The 19249-nt window shown below is 43.6% G+C and overlaps 1 protein-coding gene across 1 annotated transcript in view; it reads right to left on the bottom strand.

Annotated features, from left to right (window-relative positions):
• The window catches only part of UBTD1 (ubiquitin domain containing 1), a 207439-nt gene extending 189994 nt beyond the window's left edge, over positions 1-17445 (bottom strand). Inside the window, exon 1 of the mRNA XM_069239620.1 lies at positions 16766-17445. Coding sequence (XP_069095721.1) covers positions 16766-16850 — 85 coding nt within the window. The 5' untranslated portion in view covers positions 16851-17445. The remainder of the gene's footprint in view (positions 1-16765) is intronic.
• Between the last annotated feature and the right edge of the window lie 1804 nt (positions 17446-19249).

The raw sequence follows: 19249 nt of genomic DNA, 5'->3' as shown, positions 1-19249 counted from the left end.
CTGTTCACTTCAAATTACATGTTATCATTGATGTATTTTTACAACTTTATGTATTGCAAGCCTATGGCTGCTATATTTAGCTTGTGGTGGATTCACTTTTTCTTTAATTTTTATTTTGGTTGTAAACGCTTGCAGTATTAAAATAACTCTACAAACATAATCGAGAGGAATCTTATTTGTATAGTCAGCAGTAATCTTTTAACTCCTGCATGAATCCAACCACTCTTCACCTTTGGTGGACAGCGCAGTCCCTGTGGCCCTGCAAACAGACCTGTGTCCCGTGCGGGGTTGGAGCAGGGAAAGTGTACTGCTGTACAAAGCTCCAAAACGTACCCATCGGTGACGTGAGCGTTTCTGCGCGTAAAGGATCAGGGGGCAAACTAAACAGGTGAAAAGTAATTTTACTAACAAAACAGGTCAACGGCCTCACGTAGCATCACCCTAGGCCCCATATACACATCACTGGACTGGGTGATTTTATAACCACAACAATAAGGTACACTGTGTTTGAGGAGCTTCCAGTGGTTCAAGCTGCCCCACAGTCTCTTCGCAGGTTGGCTCACTCGCTCTTCGCAGACTGACCAGTTCCGGACTGATTTCGGTAGCATAAATCATATTTATGTGAGGAGTTGATATTTTATGCAAGTAGTTTATACTTAACTAGGCGTTTGTCTACCACGAAAGAAGCTGCTTTTAATTCTGGTTGCACGGACGCTTGTTCTTACCCTTAGGATGCTTGTGAAGTAATAATTAATTTATCCCTCAGAGAGTACAGTTGATTTTATACTGATATACACCTCCAGTAGGGTGTCTGATGCCGCCGCCACCACCACATTCACATATGAGAGCGTAAAACAACGTAAAAAAGCATCAGAGCAGGAAAGGAATGAGGGAGCAGGAGGCCCTCCGCCCACTGGTCATCTATAGCCATAAACCTATAGACGACTTGGCATCTGGGTGATACCACTGGGAGATGCTTCCAGAGTCACCCAATGGGAGCAGAAAGTCACTTTCATACTTATTACCTCGCAGCCGTCAGAGCATAAGCCTCCTTTTGGAGACCCTCTAGAGACTACATTTCAGAAAAGAAGGTGGTGTGCAGCGCTCCGCCGATGGAGGTCTGCCGCAAGCTACCCCAGAAGCTGAGTAACAAATCGGGGGCAACCGGCGGGGGGAAAAGGCTGGACAATCGATTGTAATCTAGTCTCTTAGGCAAGGGTTTTAGGGAGAACCCCGCTCTTTCGCCAAGCTTATAGTAGAGAACTGGCTAATCACTGTCCTGCCTGATCCCACTTTAGGTGCAATCAGCATTGCCAGAGCTGATGTCAAGGGCACCGGGCCCTTCGAGAGACACTTTCAGCTTCTAGGCTGAAACGAACTGGAGTGGATTCGTCTGCACATTTGGGAGTCCGCCGAGACCGAGCTAGACACGCCGCGGCAAACTTCAACATCCGACCGGCAAACAGAAAAAATGATTGCATTAGCATTTTCCTGATGAAGGTGAACAGTGTTACAGTAAAAGGTCGATCCGCTGGAATTCGCCTCTTCAGTGGTTTTTGCCTGCGCCTAAAACACAGAATCTCAAGAGTTTGTAGTAGGACACTCTGAGTACATTATTTGTCTGCAGAAAACGCACATCAAATTTCTTGCTGAAAATCAATGAAACCCCCAGAGACGCCGTGCCAAAGTACAACACTTTAAGCTTAATATTCTGGGGAAAGAATACTTCAATTTACATTGAAAACAAACATTGGCAACGCCAACAGTTCTCGGTTTAATGTGTTAACACATGTAGAGACAGGTTGCATAAGTGTGCATGAAGGATATATATTCACATACACTGTGAACTGATACACTGGATGACAGAGAATAACCCAGGAAATATAGGATTGACAAATTATCATGCCAGTGGCTGAAAGAAGCTGGTTAAAAGCCAATGGTTGAAAACGACAGACTTCACTATATGTATATTGAAAATAATGGGCCTGCTTAGACATCTGCATTTTCAAACTCTGTCCTAAAAAGGATATTTAGGCAACGTGAGAGGGGTCAGGTATGCACAATCTGAAGTAGTAGTACAACCGGATTTACGAGATCAATCTGCTTTATTTGTTTAGATACAAATGCCAGGCCTCTAAGAGTTCCTTAGGAGGTTGCTGCCAAGTACCACCCTCTGCCGGCACTGCCCAATGCCACTGTGCCAACTCTTGGACCGAAAGAGTTTCAGTGTCAGTCCTAGTGCCAGGTAAAGCATTCCCCTGCTACCAATCTAGGTTTAAGAAGGGCTACAGAAACACTAATACACTGCATTTTGCCATTTATTTGAAGCAGCGTTCCACATTTATCCTGACTGACACCAAGTTGTCCATGCCTTGGCATGAGTATCCATTCAATTAAAAATTGTGAATTCGAGAAGAAAAAAAAAGACAAGACAAGACAAGACAAAAAACCGACCTGGAAAGACACTTGCCTAACACTCAATATTTTCAAAACTCCTATTTATTTTGAATGAGGTTCGAAATTGAATTATAAATGTACCCATGCCCGTGATAGAATAGCAAGCTGGCCACCATCGATCAATGGTGGAGGATATGCAGAAAGGACAGTACCTGTCTAAAGACCCTGGATAACATCACTCAGTGAGGGGTGGGCAAGTGGCGATCCATGCTTTTGGGTGTGGCAGGGCTTGAGATAACTCGTTTGCTACAGTCCTTTTTCATGTTAGTGGTGCTGTCCCTAAAAAAACAAAAGTCTATCATTTGGAATATATCAAAGCCAAAGAAGCAGAGACCCTTTCATGCAAAATGGACAATTGTCTGACCACTGTCCTGTTCAATGATGAACAATGCACCTTAATGAAGTCCCTGTGCTTTGAAACGTGCTCAACACTGGCAAGCACGTGCTCAAAATAAGCACTGACAATCACCTAAAAAAAAGTCACGGGTCTTAGAAAGTGGTAGTTATAAGAGGAATTCATTCAGCCGCACTGCCAATACAATCAAATGATGTCTGGCGAGACTCGCCATCAAACCAACTACTGTGTGTCCAGTGCAGCCCTTAACTTTGTGCAGGATTAGTTTCTCTCAGTAAGGCGGAGTGTGATTAAGGAAGTAAACTGTCGTTTATGAGGAATCCAACATGAAGGTAGTAGAACGTGCATTATACACCAAACTCCACGCCGGCTGTACGCTGCACATGCCTCTTAGGGACAAACTGGTGGGCACATTGCATTAAACATGGATTCTGAGCAGACTCACATAGTGAGAAGTTACCACGATCGGAGGATGATCTTAACATGTCCATCTGTAGTAAAGCTGTTGCAACTGTAATATCAACACTAGGAAACCCTTCTCAATGAATCACCCAGCGCAACTCTTCCAAGCAGTTACAAGCTTGCCTTAATCTACTGCAACCAACAAAAAATAAAAATCAAGCACAATGACAAGACTTCAAGTTCTACGGAACAAAGGTTGACCTGGTGAAGAACAGACTGAAATCTGCATCAGACCAAGTCAGTAAGACACTCAGACAAAGCACAAATACAATGCCCTAGGCACTGCCTTAGAGAGAACTAACCACATCCAAGCATGTATAAAAAGACATCAGCATATGTCCATAGAAGGAAGCAAAGGAAAAATATCTTCTGAAGATGAACAGCTTGCCCAAGTGTGCAATCTAGCCAAAACATACTAGGGAAGGGCTTTTCGCCTGTTATACCATTTTTAATGCACTCCTCGGCTGACAACAAAAGTAATAACTACTAGTAACTACTAAAGGTAGTCAGCAATTAGATACTGAGTGCAGCTGCTCTACAGACTTGCTGGCAAAGAATGGAGGGATGCAACGCCATACTCGCCCATTCTTTCACCTTCTATTGGCACAGACCATGGCCTATCTGGGGTTTTTCATCAACTAAAAAACAAACGAAAACAAAAATCCCTCTCAACCTGTATTTCTTCTACCTAGTTAAATAGCTGTACGATCTAGGGCAACATCTCACACTACTAAATGACATTTGGCTAGTGGGCATCTGGTGTACAACGCTTTATGCCGAGTTGCTAAATGTTCCAATAACTTCCAATTGTGGTTATATACAACAGCATTTCAATGGGGAGCAAGTAACGCCCAATCTCCAAACTACTTAACTGCTCCGGATACACTTCTATCTAAAGCATGCCAATAAAGTTTACTTACCCACGGGAGAGACTTTTATGCACAACTATTCTACCATGATGCCGAAACAGCAGTGCCACTCTCCTATGTCTCCTTAAATATTTGACAACCTTAGAAACAAGATTTTGAGAAACACCAAACGCTCGCTCGACACATTACTTCTTTAATTAGTTTGGTGCAAGTCGGCCTCTCTTTGCAGCAATCTCCTTTTTAATTGGAGTCTAGGAAGCATGCATTCACTGTCTGCAAAAAATGCTGTTGTCAGTTTATGGATTTAAACCACACCCACTATAGCCATTTGTTTTTTGTTGTGCTTGACTTAAATGCTTCCTTTTTATTGGTGCATTTTCCTAAATGTCACTCCTTTGCGTGCTTAGTTCCCTCCCAGGCGATTTCACTACGAGAACATTCTTGTTGGCCATCACACTAGTTCACGTTTCCTCTTATTACAGCATGTGATGGCCCCTCCTCCCGTCTGGGGTTTGCAGCCCTAGTCTTCTTTTTGTTGTCTATATCAAAGTGTTCACCCCACATCAGTGAAAACACTGTTTGGAAAGGCACCAAAGGTTTCAGGTTTCCTTGTTCTTGTGCCTCTGCTAGGTATACTTAATTGATGTTTTCCAAGCCACTTTTCCCTCCACTGCTATTTTAGAAATAATTGGCTGTGTGTGCATGTTTTGCACACACTCAGCCACTTTCAGTCTTCCTCATTCTAGGGTCCTCTAAATAGTGCTGCAGCTGCTTCTCTGGTCCCAATGGTAATTCCTCATTCTAAGTCAGGTAGACCATGCTGAAGCTGCCCCTCTGATCCCAGTGGTATGTCCTAATTCAAAGTCCTCTAAACAGTGTTGCAGCTGCTTCTGTGGTCCAAGTGGTAATTTCTCATCCTACGTCCTCTAGACAACACTGCAAGCTGCTTCTCTGATCCCGTTAGTAATTCCTCATTCTAAGTCCTCTAGGCAGTACTGATAGCTGCGTCTCAGGTCCCAGTGGTAATTCCTTATTCTTTGTCATCTAGACAGTGTTGTAGCTGCTTCTCTAGTCCAGTGGTAATTCCTCATTCTAAGTCCTCTAGACTATACTGCAAGCTGCTTCTCTGGTCCGTCAGTAATTTAAAGTCCTCTAGGTAGTGCTACTAGCTGCTTCTTTAGACCCAGTGGTAATTCCTCATCCTTAATCCTGTAGGCAATGCTGCAGCTGCTTCTCTGTTCTCATTGGTAACTCCTCCATTCTAAGTCCTCTAGACAGTGCTGCAGCTGCGCCTCTGTTCATAAATCCACTACACTCCAGCATATAGCATTGGGCAATGGGTCAGTCCCTTTCAGCCACTGTTTAACTTCCCAGTAAAAGATGGCTTTCTGCTATTTCACAAGAAGCGTATCTGCACACAAAGTAGGTGCCTTCAGTGCCAAAGACTAATATGGCAATGTGCACATTTTAAGACAAAAAAAAGTTTTAGTTTGTAACAAATTTTTATTTATTGTCTGCCAGTGCTCGGCAACCTTATCAATAATAGAGTTTTGCAAAAAATCATGACAAAATTTAAGAAGCATTATGGTAGCCAACTCCTGACCAACTGGCTTTGCCAATGCTTGTTCTGGTTAGGTACATGTTAATTTTCTACAAAACACAGATAGCGACTGTATAACCTATGCTAAGCAGTAGAACAACATGGCAGATCCATTGGGTGCATTTTAATGCTTGAGGAAAGAAAAAAGTCCCAGAACATTTCAGAATTAGGAGCTAGGAATTAAGGAATGATTGAGTGTTTACTCAGGCTCATTGGATGCTGCAGAATTTGCAAACAAAACCCGTTTAGAATGTGTGTGTGAGGAAAGTGATGTATTATATGGGGTGGCTGTAAGACCTCACCGTGGAACAGACTCACGATATGGACTTGGGTCCAGTCAGGCTCCTTTGTAAACCCTTAGCATAACCCTGGGTAGCTGTGGCGTTGAGCAGTTCGGCTCTTCTACGAAGAGTGGAAACAAGAACGTGGGGCGCTAGGGATGTTCAGAAGATGGGGGATTTTAAAATCACGGTTTTGAATAGTAAGGTTTTCTCACGCTCTTATACTGATTATAATGTCATTTAATGGAGCCCTATTTGTTAAACAAAAAGCATTCGAGCAAAGTGCTTTTAAATAGATGCTTATGATTTGCGCACCTACATCAGTCTCAGTAGCATATTAAACAAGTATTAGCAAAACCAATAGGTTTGACGTTCACACTCAAACACTGACTAGAGTGTTTATAGTCCCTCGTGTCTAGCAATAGAGGTGCTCCTTAGACAATGTAAAGGAATACAGTATGTATCTCATGAATGGCACAACTTACCATTAGAGAAAAGACGTAACAAAAAATATTTTCAAGATCCGAAACCATCAACTAACGCACATCATCGGTGACTTGAGCACAATAATTATGTATAAAGAGCTGTAGCAGCATTTCTCGAGATTGTAAGCAGTGCCTCTCGCATTACAAGGAATGCAGTTGACGGGGTTTTGTCAACGGAGACATCTCGCGCTCAGAAGTGGCTGCCAAGACGTATCCTGAGCCCCGCAAGTGCAGAGCTGTACGTGAACCGGATATGAATGCCAGGCGGACAGGGCCAGCAGCAGCCAGGGGCCTGGCTCGCGCACACGGCGCGTCTAAAACTCTAAATGCAGGAGGAAAGGCGAGGAGTGTAGACACCCGGCAGGAGGTGTGACGCGTCTCTTCCTCGTGGCAGTCCACCTCTCACTCGAAAGCACTCCGAACAGCTCCATACCAGTACAGCTGCTGTTGTGCTTATGCAATTGTTTTACACCGTTAAAATAACATTAAGGCTAAAAAAGACACAACAGCCATTATAGTTAACCTCAGGGGAAGCATTTACGACAAAAAGTAAACAATTTCATGTGGTACAAGTTCATACCGTACAACTGCGCAGTAAGTCAGCTGGTTCATCACATACATGTACCAGCAGCCCTCTATCAGGAGAGTTGCATGAACAGGCAGCACACTGATATATGACATGTTTATGCCAACACACGGAGCTCCACGATATCAGACCCGGGAGACAATACGCCACTCTGTCAAAATGTTACTGATACCACAAAACAAGTACCTCGGTACTATATGGAGTAACTCACCACGCAGTTCCATGATGCACGAGGCCTCAAGTCCAATTCCGTGATTATAAACGTATTCATTAGACAACAAAGCTATTTTGTATTGCTTCTATTTTCAATTTCATTAGACAAGTCTGCGCATTTGAATAATTAAAAAACTTAAACCTGACAAGGTCACTTTGAGAAACCCCATGTGAATAATGGATGAAGGAAGAGTGTAGCATACATTCCAAGAGGCACTGTCCCTTCTAAATTACCAAATTATTTTTTCTTCATAACTATGTAAAGAAAACACTAGGTAGAATCACACTAAACTAGTCATAAAGGCAGTGGCCACCTTGTCTCTTCATGGGCAAATCAAGTATGACCATTAGGTATGACCATGGTTTAACCTCACATTTGACAAAGCATTTCAGCGGGACAACATTCACAACCCAATTCATAATTGTGTTAGTTCCTAATGATTCTGAAAAAAGGAGAGGAAAAACAGCATAAGGATACAGGCAGTTGGGTCCACAAGAAATTCATGGAACAAAAAAAAAAAAAAAAAAAAAAAAAAGGAAGGTCTGCAGACAAATAGCACCATGAAAAACTTCAGTGCAAGACAAACAACTAACAGAGACCAGTGCCAACTCCAGAAGGATTGAGTATTTTTAAAAGCTTCTATTTCGTCAAAACAAACTGCTACGTTTGGCAACATGGTCTACAAATCTTCATAAACACCCTTAGGCTGAGAGAATAGGAGCTTGTACTCCTAAACTTAGAGGTGTACCTGTAAATGTACAAAGACTCCAGGGATGCAGAATTGTCAATACTAGTTATTCTGGCAGAAGACTATATACATAATGGCTCAGGCCTTTTTAGGTCACACTTAAAGTTGTTGAAGGCCTATTGTCTATAAAACAATATACTTACAGTGGGCTTTGGGTCAGCCCATTGATTAGCATTATTTGAATTTCTTGTACATATCCTGCGCTTGTTTCTTTATGACTTATGTCTCTCCTTGCGTTTGTCCCTCCCCTGGAGCATATCCACTTCGTTTTTGACATGATGACTTGTATTCTTCAATGGCTCCCATCAGGGAGTGTTTAAGGTCTTGCCTACAGACAGTTGTTAGGTTGAATGACATGACTAGTAAAAGTGCATGCTTGTGCCTTTTTTCTGCCGATGCTGCACGGCGTGGACTTAAAGCACTTTCTTTTTTCTAATATTATTGCATACTGCATCTGCAAAACACGTTTGCGAAACCAACGGGTCAAAAAGACAAGACCTACTGACTTTGTCAATGCTTGTTTTTTTTCCCCTTTCTTCAGCACTCTATAGGATTGACTTTGTTTCCTTGCTCTCGTTCCTGTGAGCTGCTTTCTCTTTCACATCCTCGCTCACCTACACACTCCGATATCCCCTTCAGCTTTTATTTTTTTATAAATAACACTCCCCACCACTGTTAGTTAACTTGCTACAAAATGGCCTCTGTATCCTAATGGATGTTGTCTATGTGTGCATAAACATAACTCTGCGGGGGCTTTTGTTTTTCTTTGCTGATGCTATTCAGTATGCGCAAAAAGTAAAAGGGGAGCCCCAGTACTCATTTTCCTTTCTTCTACTATATGAAAGCACTTTAAGATTTTTGCTTTATTAATTAAAGAAATAGTCTCTCTCTTTAACACACGAAACATGCTATACGTTGTAGTGACAAACGGCCCATTACTTTTGTTTCCCGCATTCCTTTCGTTTCCCCACAGTCTGCCGGCATTTTGGTTTTGGCAACAACATGCGCCAGAAACAACATGGCCACCTTCTGAAAATGTGCAAAGTATTTCCAGCAAATCAGTTATGTTTCAGCTAACAAACATCCATCAGGAAAATGTGGTCTACCAAAGGGCTTGTTTGCGTTTTATGAATGTTCCCAGCATCTACAAACTCTAACCCGGGGCATAAAAGATTACAAGAACTGAACAAAAATGTAACTAACCAGCTAGAGGCACCAAACACAGGCAATCACTGCATGCCTGTCAAATCTGGTGAACTTTCATTCATAAAGCATTTTAAGATTACCTCAGTCCAGTCACATAATTGTTATCATATTTACCATACTACATAGCATATATCGATCTATATATCTATACACACACACACACAAAATATATGACCGATATTATAACCATTGAGCTGCAGCTAAACATTATAGAGTTCATCAAGGTACAAGGACCAACGTGAAAGTGAGGTTATTTAGAACTAAGATGCATCTGGTCGTTTCGCGGCACTTAACCACTTCAAACACGACAACGGCAGCCAACCACAATACATTCCAGGAGGAGCTCATGCACAGCCACTAGTACCACAAGCACGTGTTGACCCTGCAACCAAAACCACTTGGACTACTACTGATCCCACTACAATTACTGAGAACCAATGCTGATCACCACACAATGGGCCATCTATAGTTTGGGGCCCACAGAAACCTGCAACAGTAGTGGGAGGAAAGCAAACAGGTCTACAGATAATACACTCAACATAACCGTTAGCAAGAGCAGAATCAATGTATGATGCGGTCAGGTTCAAGGGCAGAGAAGAGGATAGGCATACAAATTATGCTCTGAAGGTTTGGAACAGCACAGTATGAAGGATGCTTTGATCACCACTACGGTGCACCATCTGTCATGCCAGATGTAACACAATTAAATCTACATTACAGACAGCAACAGGTTTACTCCACAGTGAAGAGATTAAAAGAGATACAGGTGAACTTTATGGTGGACAGCTTCTACCTTTTAACATGATCTGCCTTCTTTAAACAACGGCTAAATCAATAGTCACATTTCCTAGTTCTCTTAAAAGAGTGCTGAAAAAGGAGGTCTACTGTGAAACTGGAGGTGTTGGCTCAGGTAACTATATTTTCTTGGATTATTCTGTGTATTTAGTTTACATCTGTTTACAGATTACGTACAAGTATGGTCAAACTTGATGACATCAGTTTTTTTCTTCTGCAGAAATTTCATGCCAAAAAGGGCATAAACCGAGCATCATACTCCCCTATCCAGGAAATGTGGAAAAGAAGCTACATTGTTGAACAAAAATTGTCTGCCCACTCACTGATCCTCGGAGCCACACACAAAAGCCAAATTGTAGCAGGTGAAAATAACACCTAACGAAACTTGTTTATTAGTACAAGATCTCACTATATTAGTTTGGAGAAAAGGCAGAATTAGAACCTAGTGATATTGGTTCCATATTTAATTAAATTTAAGAGGCATGTAACATCAGCTGTATGACCACAGAGAGAGACAGGCATCCAGATTAGCTATCTCTGAATTTATCTGTGCATTCAGAGCCTTGTATAATTCATCAAAGTGTGGTTAACTTTACCATGTTAGATCTCGTACGTTTGAGAATTAAAACTGTTGTATCCTTCTCCCCCAAACCAAACCCAAAAATTACTCTATGCTGGTCTAAATAAATGTTATGATGAATCCAACACACTATAGAAGCCTGGGGCCAAATTTGTATAGCTTTCTATTGATGCTCTGTCCAAATTCTCACTCACTGTATTTCCCTCGTTCATCCTATCCCTATAACAAACCCAACCTAACTAGTTTTCTTTTTACCTGCTAAAACCTAGGGTGAACCTATAACATCTAGGATGGGAATCACTGTGTTCTCTAGTTATTGTAGGTGATGGGAACCCCAGGGTTGGGGGTGGGGGGGAAGAATCACAAATACTCGAACTATAAACAAGCAAGGATACAACGGCAGTATGTATACTGCACAGACATATGAAGACCATGCTTGAATGTCATGATTTTCTATACGTGTTCGACAAATCCACAATGAAAAATAAAACAAACAAAAAAATGTTTACAGAGAATGTGTAACTAAAGTAGTGATACTAACCCGTCGTACCAAGAGATGGGTGAACACTTTCACAGAGTATAAAACTTAATTGTGTGGAATGTGGATTAGCAAGCTGAGCACACTTCTTGAAAATAAGGGAATGGGAATGCTGCTTCGAACTAAATGCCTCTAAAAAAAAATGTTCCATTCATGAGTCCTATTTCAGTTCATAGTAATATATTTTGTTTAAATTAAAAGCAATGAAGAAATCATTAAACATATCACAAGACATTAAGGGCCTCGTTACGAGTTTGGCGGTCATGAGCATCATAGATCCCAACAGGATGACGGTGGTCGGGCTTGTAATCAGCCATGGTGGCGCCGCCTGGCTGATCACAACCCCACTTTCCACCAGCCTGTTCACAGCGGGGACCCCGCTATAAAAAGGCTGGCGGGAAGCCAGTGTGGGGCTCCACCGGGAGCAGAGGCCAATATCCTAACACTTCCTGCCGGGAAGCTTGGTAGGAACGCATGTTGCAATGTTCCCGCCAAGGGATATCACCGTCATGGCGGTGGCGTCCTCCCCGTGAGTTTTGGCGGCCCTGTGGTGGGACCGCCAATCTCATAATGAGGCCCTAAGTTTTCTTTGTTATACCTGAAGTCCCGAGTTCAGGCGCAGCACCACGGGGGCAGGTTTTTTGCACATACTTTTCGAGAAAGCAGAAAAATACAACTTCACTTTACAAGCTCAATATATAAGTAACCTGCTCCATTCACATGATTCCAGTGCCTCCCTTCGCCTGCTCATGTACCTTGACACAAACACACGTACGTCACGAAACGTCACCTCCCTTTACAAACAGCACGTCAACTCTACACAGCTGTGTTAAAATGTGTTGTCCTTACATTCCTATGCACTGACCAGTCACATCTTTCATCTGAGTCATTATCTCGTAAACTCTCTCATACCCTGCTGCAGGCGGACAGCGACCTGCCCGATTCCTTGAATTTCTACAGAAAACTCTTCCACTAAACTCTTTACAACCCTATGCCTGGAAATACGTCCCCACTCTCGACTGCACTGCGTGCATCATCTGTGAGCCATATGGTCCACTGTCGCTTTAGGTGCACAGGTACGTAAAACTTAAACCGCAGCTCTTAACGGCCTGTTGCTGCACTTTTGCCCTCACCCTCGCTAAAAGAACGAGTTCTGGATACTGTTGTGACAGGAAGCAATAATTACACCCTCAAGAAGTATGAAACGAAGTCAAATATCTCTATTTACAGCCACAGCTCGGCCTGACAGAGCGACCCGCTAGTTTATTTCCAGCAACTAGTGTGATAGCAGCACCTAGCTGCACAACATTCCAGAGTAACTCCCTTCTCAAGGAGGGCCCACGGTAGCCTCAAAGGTTCAATTACAAACAAGACAATTCACAACAAATCGCGGACCTTCAGGGGTCACCTTCCCCTTTGTACTCACACTGACTTCCCCATAGCAGATGCTTTTCGAGTTCAGAACATCCCAAAAGATGCCTGGCCTGCTTCCATTTGGTGTCTGTTGTAAGCAGAAAACACCGAAACAAAGAGGAACTGGATGAACTTTATCACTCACTTCTAACAGGCATCTTACCATAGACCCTGTTACTCTATTTCCCCCCCGCCGTCAAAGTAGAATGACGGCCCCGAGAGTCCAAAGGAGGGAGGGGAGGAGGCAAAGTTACAATAGCGAGGGAAGGACTTAGAGTACCTCATCCTTGCCACTTTCAATGAAGTACTTACCATCCAAGCTGAAAATAACACCATTGTCACTCATGCTACAGCACACTGATGTCCTCTCTTGTGAACACCTCCTCAAAGAACTTTACTACCACCGCCTTGCACTTCTGTACAACTTTACAGTCCACGATTCAAATAATAGTGAACCTTTACAACAGCAAACCTGTGCATCAATGACCAAACAGTTAGTTCTCCCATTGTCCAGCCGGATTCAATATGTGTAAACAAAAACGAGAACATCTGTTTTAAGCACGCTAGCATACACCACTCAACTGCCTCCTCTCGCGTGAGGTAGTCTACCAACTCCAGCCACCATTGGATACACTAAAGAGTATCAGTTACCTGCATTAGAATCTACACTTGAGTGTTTAGCAGCCTTATCTAGCTATTTTATATGGCTGTTTGGTAAGATTCTGAAAATGTGTTTATAAAGTCGAATACGATTATTCTCGTTCGTTTTTCAGGTACTGTTATTCTCACGAATGTACTCCCTTACTCACATGTGAGCTGTAATGTTTTCCCTAAACCCCTTCCTGGTGGGTGCTGTCTTTCAACTACAGGGCCTTCCACTGATTAATCCTACAGAGTACCATAACGCCTCCATTCGCTGGTTATACCCCACTGGCTTCAGCATTACTTTCAGAGGATTCCACAGAGGACACCTAGCATATTTGCTTGGTTGGATTCAGTCAAAATAACTGTTTAGTTATATGAGAGGGATAAACGGCAGAAAGGGTCAATCAGGGATATTTGTAAATATGTTATCAAACAAATGCAGGTTTGTGCTGGGGTTGGATTATAGCAGACATCTTTGGAATTATCTGTCCTACACTGCCTTGGGGGTAGTATGAGTATCTGTAGCAGGGCACAATGACCGACTGGGACCCACTAAAAGGTGGGTGAAGGCAGAAGTTTTCAAACTTTTTAATGTCACTCTCCCCCCCCCAGTTGAAAAATGAAAATCACTCCCCTTCTGAATTCTTCACAATTATCACTATGACAATGTTTAAATATGTCTAGACTTATATAAACATTGCAGGTAAGTACTGGTACCTTTTTTTAAAATGCAATAACACGTTTCTGCTTAAAACAAAGCATTATCTGTATAATGCTTCTTTTGGCCAGAGCCTGCTGCCCCCAAGTATGAGGACCCCTGGGTTAGGGGAGTTCATGATCAAATTGCATTCCTACATCCATTCAACTCTACATGGGTAGCTGGATTTAGAGTCAGGATATAAAGGTTTTCGGCTTCCCAGGTCGTACTTCGTTAATGCAATACAATTGTTTAAAAAAAAAAAAGAAGCATTGGCAAAGCCAATAGTTCTCACCTATGTGCGAGCTGTGTGCTTTGCCAACGTCTTTTTGTCATGTTGTACAGCAGAATGGCTGCTGTTCAGCGCAGAGTAGAGTGGCAGAGAGTAGTACAATTGTGGGTGTAAGTAACCAAAGTGTCAATAGAGACGACAGATAGGGTGAATGCAACATAAATAAGAAGTGCAACAAAAAAAAAAACGGACAATGTGAAATTACTATTAACAAGGGCAAATACAAGCAGAGTCACGAATTAACCACAAAGAAAACCCAATGCTCATCTTTTGAAAGCAAGAAAACAATGTAAAACAAATGTGCATCTTTTGAAAGCTCTCTTGAAAATAAAAGTGCATCTTTTAAAATCATTCTTAGCCCTTGTTTTTTTAATTACGGAGCATAAGTTTGATGTGCCTGAGCAGTGTCTCAATATTACTAGCTAGAGACAACAGACTGGGCAAAAACAACATAAACAAGAATCAGTATGTCAATGTTGAAAGTAGGTAAGCACATTACACATCCAGGAAAATACCGTAAAGCTTATTAAAAAAATATATATATATATTTTGCAATAAAGACAAGGAAGAACATATGTACTTGGTACATGCTCCAGGGAGGAGATAACACAGGAAAGGAATGGAAGCCTACAGGAGCTAAATACGAAAGACTGCAAATGAGAGTTACAACAAAAACAACCAATGATTTGCTCTGCGCAGGTTGTAAGCCCATTGAATAGCAAATAATATGGCTTGGATGCGCTGTGTAGGCGAGACCTGAAAAAACGAAGGGGGGGCGGGTTGAAAATGGACCTCCAGGATCATTCCGAAGCATGGGCAACGCTAGGTTGACATAGACAAACCCAATAAGATCCGTTTTAGATCAAAGTGTTGGCACCAGGGTTTCAGTTTTAGATGTAACAAGACCATCAATGGAAGTCATCTTTAAACTGACTAAGTAGAGGATTGGAGGGGGTAACACTGCCTCTTAGGTTTATTGCAGAATGTGGACAATAAAATGAGAATGAACATCTGTGTTATGAGGGGGTGGGGGGGGGACAGTGAGACAAATCTTTAGGGCAAAGGGAGGGTGGAGAACCCACCAATAGGAGCTCAATTTGCCATTACCTACAGAACAGAAGTGGCAGAGGATGAAAGACCTGAACACTGCTTCAGTGGGAGTAGTGTGGTGAAGCATTCAAAGGACGCGAAATAGAACCATAGGACCACACTTGGAGAAAAGTAAAATATATATATATATACGGTTTGTGTGACAAATGACGAGACGCAGGAGCCATGGTTTTGGTTGGTTCAGGTGAGTAGGTTTATTATCCTGAAGAGGCTTTTTTTGGAGTACTGCTAATGGCAAAAGAAGTATGGTATATGGAAGGACAGCATAGCTGAGATGCTCGGAAGGTCTGACCTCTGAATAGATGAGGGCACTGTTTTCTTAGAGGAATAAAGATTTTAGGGCATGGAGTAGGCGTGAATGATGGGAAAGTCAGATGAGCAGCTAGTTGGATGATCTGACCTAAATTATTTTTAATCAAAACAAACCAGTCATTGGATGTTGCAATAAATTTGCGAACAAGCAGAGAGAGATTGTCTATGGTGTTATGCAGTCCAATGATTTCTGAGTTAAGTTAGAGACTGATATTGTCATCTGTTGGAGTGATTGTTCTAATTGCTATGTGACATGACTGTTGTGGATTTGAAAAAAGTCTATTCTGATGTAGACCCCTCAAGTAACACTACAGTCTCACAATACTGTACAATCTTTGTGGGCAAGCCAACCTTCTTCAAAGAACTCGTTGCTACCACTATGGCTAGTCTGGGTGGCTCTTCTGCTACATCAACTACCCCACAGAAGAGAACCCCCATCTCCTGGGGTATGTGCCGTCAGTGTCCACTCTGCTTATCTGCATGGATCTTAGTTCCTTCCTGGTTATGCTGAGGAATGCCTACAGTGCACACCCCCCCCCCCCCCTTTACTGCCAGTCACCAGCTGCTCTGTTGGAGACAGGGCGTCAGTGTGACCTCAGTGGTCTCGCTTTATTCTGCACTTGATGGTGGGTCTAAGGACTTTATTAGAAAATGTCACTATCATGGACTTATATTCTTTTCTATAAGTAGCGAATCCCTGGTGCTGCCCACTTTCAATTCCACAGGGGATGCAAATACAACCCCAATGTATCCCTGCTACCTTCTGTGCCGAAAGCCCCGATGTCTGCGTGTGGATCTCCACCCCTCCCTCCCCAGTTTAAGCACTGTACAACCATTTTCTCCCATCGTTCCTTATGAACATGGTGAGTGTCCTGAGCTATCACCGAGTCACTCTGCACTTTCCCTGCTCAATTCATAAATCACAACTGGATTGATGACGGGGTTTGTGTGGTAAGTGTGTGGTCTCCCGGAGGTCTCATCTCGCCTCTCCAATTCAGCGGTACAGATGGCTCTGCTCCTCTCGGGATGTGTGCGGTAGGTCTCAGTACCGAACTCCAGCACTTATTTTAGACGATCCCCGAGCGGCCACCCTTGTCGCTGGATTCCCAGCCCCTCTTACCTGCTCTCTTCCGGGGGTGCCCGGCTGCCCTGCCACGAGAGCGCGGGTTCTCCCCTGCCGGCGGTCTCCCCACACAGCCTCCCATCGCGGGCTCAGACCCTGGGGCTCAGCATCTCCCAGCCCAGCACGGGGCTCCGCGCGCAGTTGACTCGGATCCCCAGGGGGTGCGAGGGGTCACGGGGGTCTTCACTGTGCCTGCAGAGTGCGGGCGACGTTGTCCGTCCGTCCGGGCTCCATGCAAGGGGTGAGTGTCCCACAAACAGTGGCTGAGAGGCAGGAATCCAGATCCCTGGACAAAAAAGACCCAGGCGTCCCTTCACCCCAGACCGGACAAGAGCAAAGAACCAACCAGTCTCAGGCGAGGGGCCTGGCCCGACTCAGACGCTCCCGACAGAAACTCAGTGACCGGCACAAACTCTAATCTACGGTCCGCGCAGCACTTTTTCCCCTGACTTCCGCACAGCTCCTCTTCCTCTGGGATCCCTAACGTCCCACCAGGGCTGAGTCTGAACTTGGGGCGCTCTGCTTGCACCCTCCCTTCGGTGAACCCCACGCACGGCTCCTTGGACACTGACTTCTAACATTTGTTGCCAGTTCCTCGTTCCACTTCCCCCAGCTGAGCGGGGCTCCTCCTCCCCAGGTGAGCATGTGACTCCTCCTGGAGCCGAGGTTAGCCCCTCCTCCCCCAGCTGCACGCTGCCTTCCCGTCGCAGGGGCTGCTGATGCGTATATTGCGCGCAGCGAATGTAAACATACAACCAGGAGTGATTTAACCACGCCTGAAAGCTTTCGGAAAGGGGTAGCGGGTTGAATGGGAGTGGAGGCGGTCACTTCATGTGCTTTTCACTGTGAACACCCCCCCATCCTGTTCCAGCGTGGAGTCTTCCTCAATGAGAAACAAAATCCTCGCCTTCCGCTGCCAGATGCATGGCATACTTCTTACCCCTCGCTGCTCGCCGTCTCCCTAAGGATAAAATTACCAACTTCTCCGCATTTTAATGCATTTGCAAATTCCGCATGACAGAGGCAGTATTTTAATAAGGAATTACAGAACTTCCTAATACTACATACACAATGCAGAACATGTCACTAGGTCTTACCTACAGCTGTTGTAAAAAATATATATTGTGGGCTTTGAGCAAACCATGTGAAAATCAGTGGCTGGCTTGCTTGTCAATCTCATTTGTTTGCTCATTTCATGTTTTATTTCCTCTTCTGGTGTTTGTCTCCCCCTAGAGTATAACTTCTTTACCATCCATTTTGATTGTATCATTCCACTGCTTAAAAGATATAACTACACTTTTCTTTCTTTTTCAGCACTCTGTGCCAACACATGTTAATATTTTGTCTCTCCTTCACTTAGTGCTTCCTCCAGTGAAATTACCTGTGGTATCTCCTATTGCCTTTTCACCCACAGTTTGTCTGTTGCTTCCATCTCTGAGTGGTAGAAATGGGTAAGATTTATTGGGAACTAGGCGCCTAGTGTACAAATAGTGTACTAGGTAAAAGGGGACTGCACTTTGCTCACTGACCTACTGAATGCATTCTTATTTTGCAAATCAACATACGTATTGATAGGTCCATTTACAGAATTATGTGGGTCGCAATTCATACCTCCTTCATAAATATTAATGAGGTAGGTTGCAAATTGGGACCCACTAAGATTGGCTACAAGAGAGCAGAGAGCTTCATACAATTGAAGGGGACATCCTGCGACATGAGCGGATGTTGCCCTCGGACCAGACAGCTGCTGCCCCGCTGGTGCAAGCAAGGCTCGTCCGTAGGTCAACAATGGAGAGATTGGGCACACGAGACCACAAAGACTATGTGACCAGGAAACACATAGAGGGCAACAAGGAAGGCAAGATTTTGGCTTGGCTCCATCGTTCTAACTCCCCCAGGACTCCTGTCACAGCCATCCAGGATAAAACGGGTCTCTTGTTCAACTCTCAGGACACAATAAATACTGCTTTTCGCTCTTATTATGCCAAGCTATACGCAGTCAAGGAGATGGTAGAATCAACCTCAATTGGGTCATTCCCAGATAACATATGTCTTCCACATTTACAGGCATACTAGTGGGTGGATCTGGAGACACCTATCCCTGAAGTTAAAATTTCCGATGCAATTAAACAGGTGGCACGTGGCAAAACCCCTAGTATGGAGGGTTGGCCTGTGGAATTCTATTCCACTTTTAATTCCCAACTCACCCCACACCTGCTCAAGGTCTTTAACACAGCTTTCTCCCAGGGTATACTTCCCTCGTCCCTTTGAGAGGCAATATTGGTGGTGCAACCTAAGCCAGACAGAGACCCCATAAAACTGGGGTCATATCACCCTCTCTCCTTATTGAACTCAGACTAAAAATCCTTGTAAAGGTGTTGGCCAATTGGCTCCTTCAAATAGCACAACATGTAATATACCCAGATCAAAACAGGTTTATTCTTAGTAGGAACACGTTCTTCAACTTTCACCTCTTTTTCA

This window comes from Pleurodeles waltl, chromosome 6 (assembly GCF_031143425.1).
Source record: "Pleurodeles waltl isolate 20211129_DDA chromosome 6, aPleWal1.hap1.20221129, whole genome shotgun sequence".
NCBI classification, from domain to species: domain Eukaryota; kingdom Metazoa; phylum Chordata; class Amphibia; order Caudata; family Salamandridae; genus Pleurodeles; species Pleurodeles waltl.
Note: the sequence above shows the minus strand (reverse complement) of the source record. Positions and strands in the feature narration are given on the sequence as shown.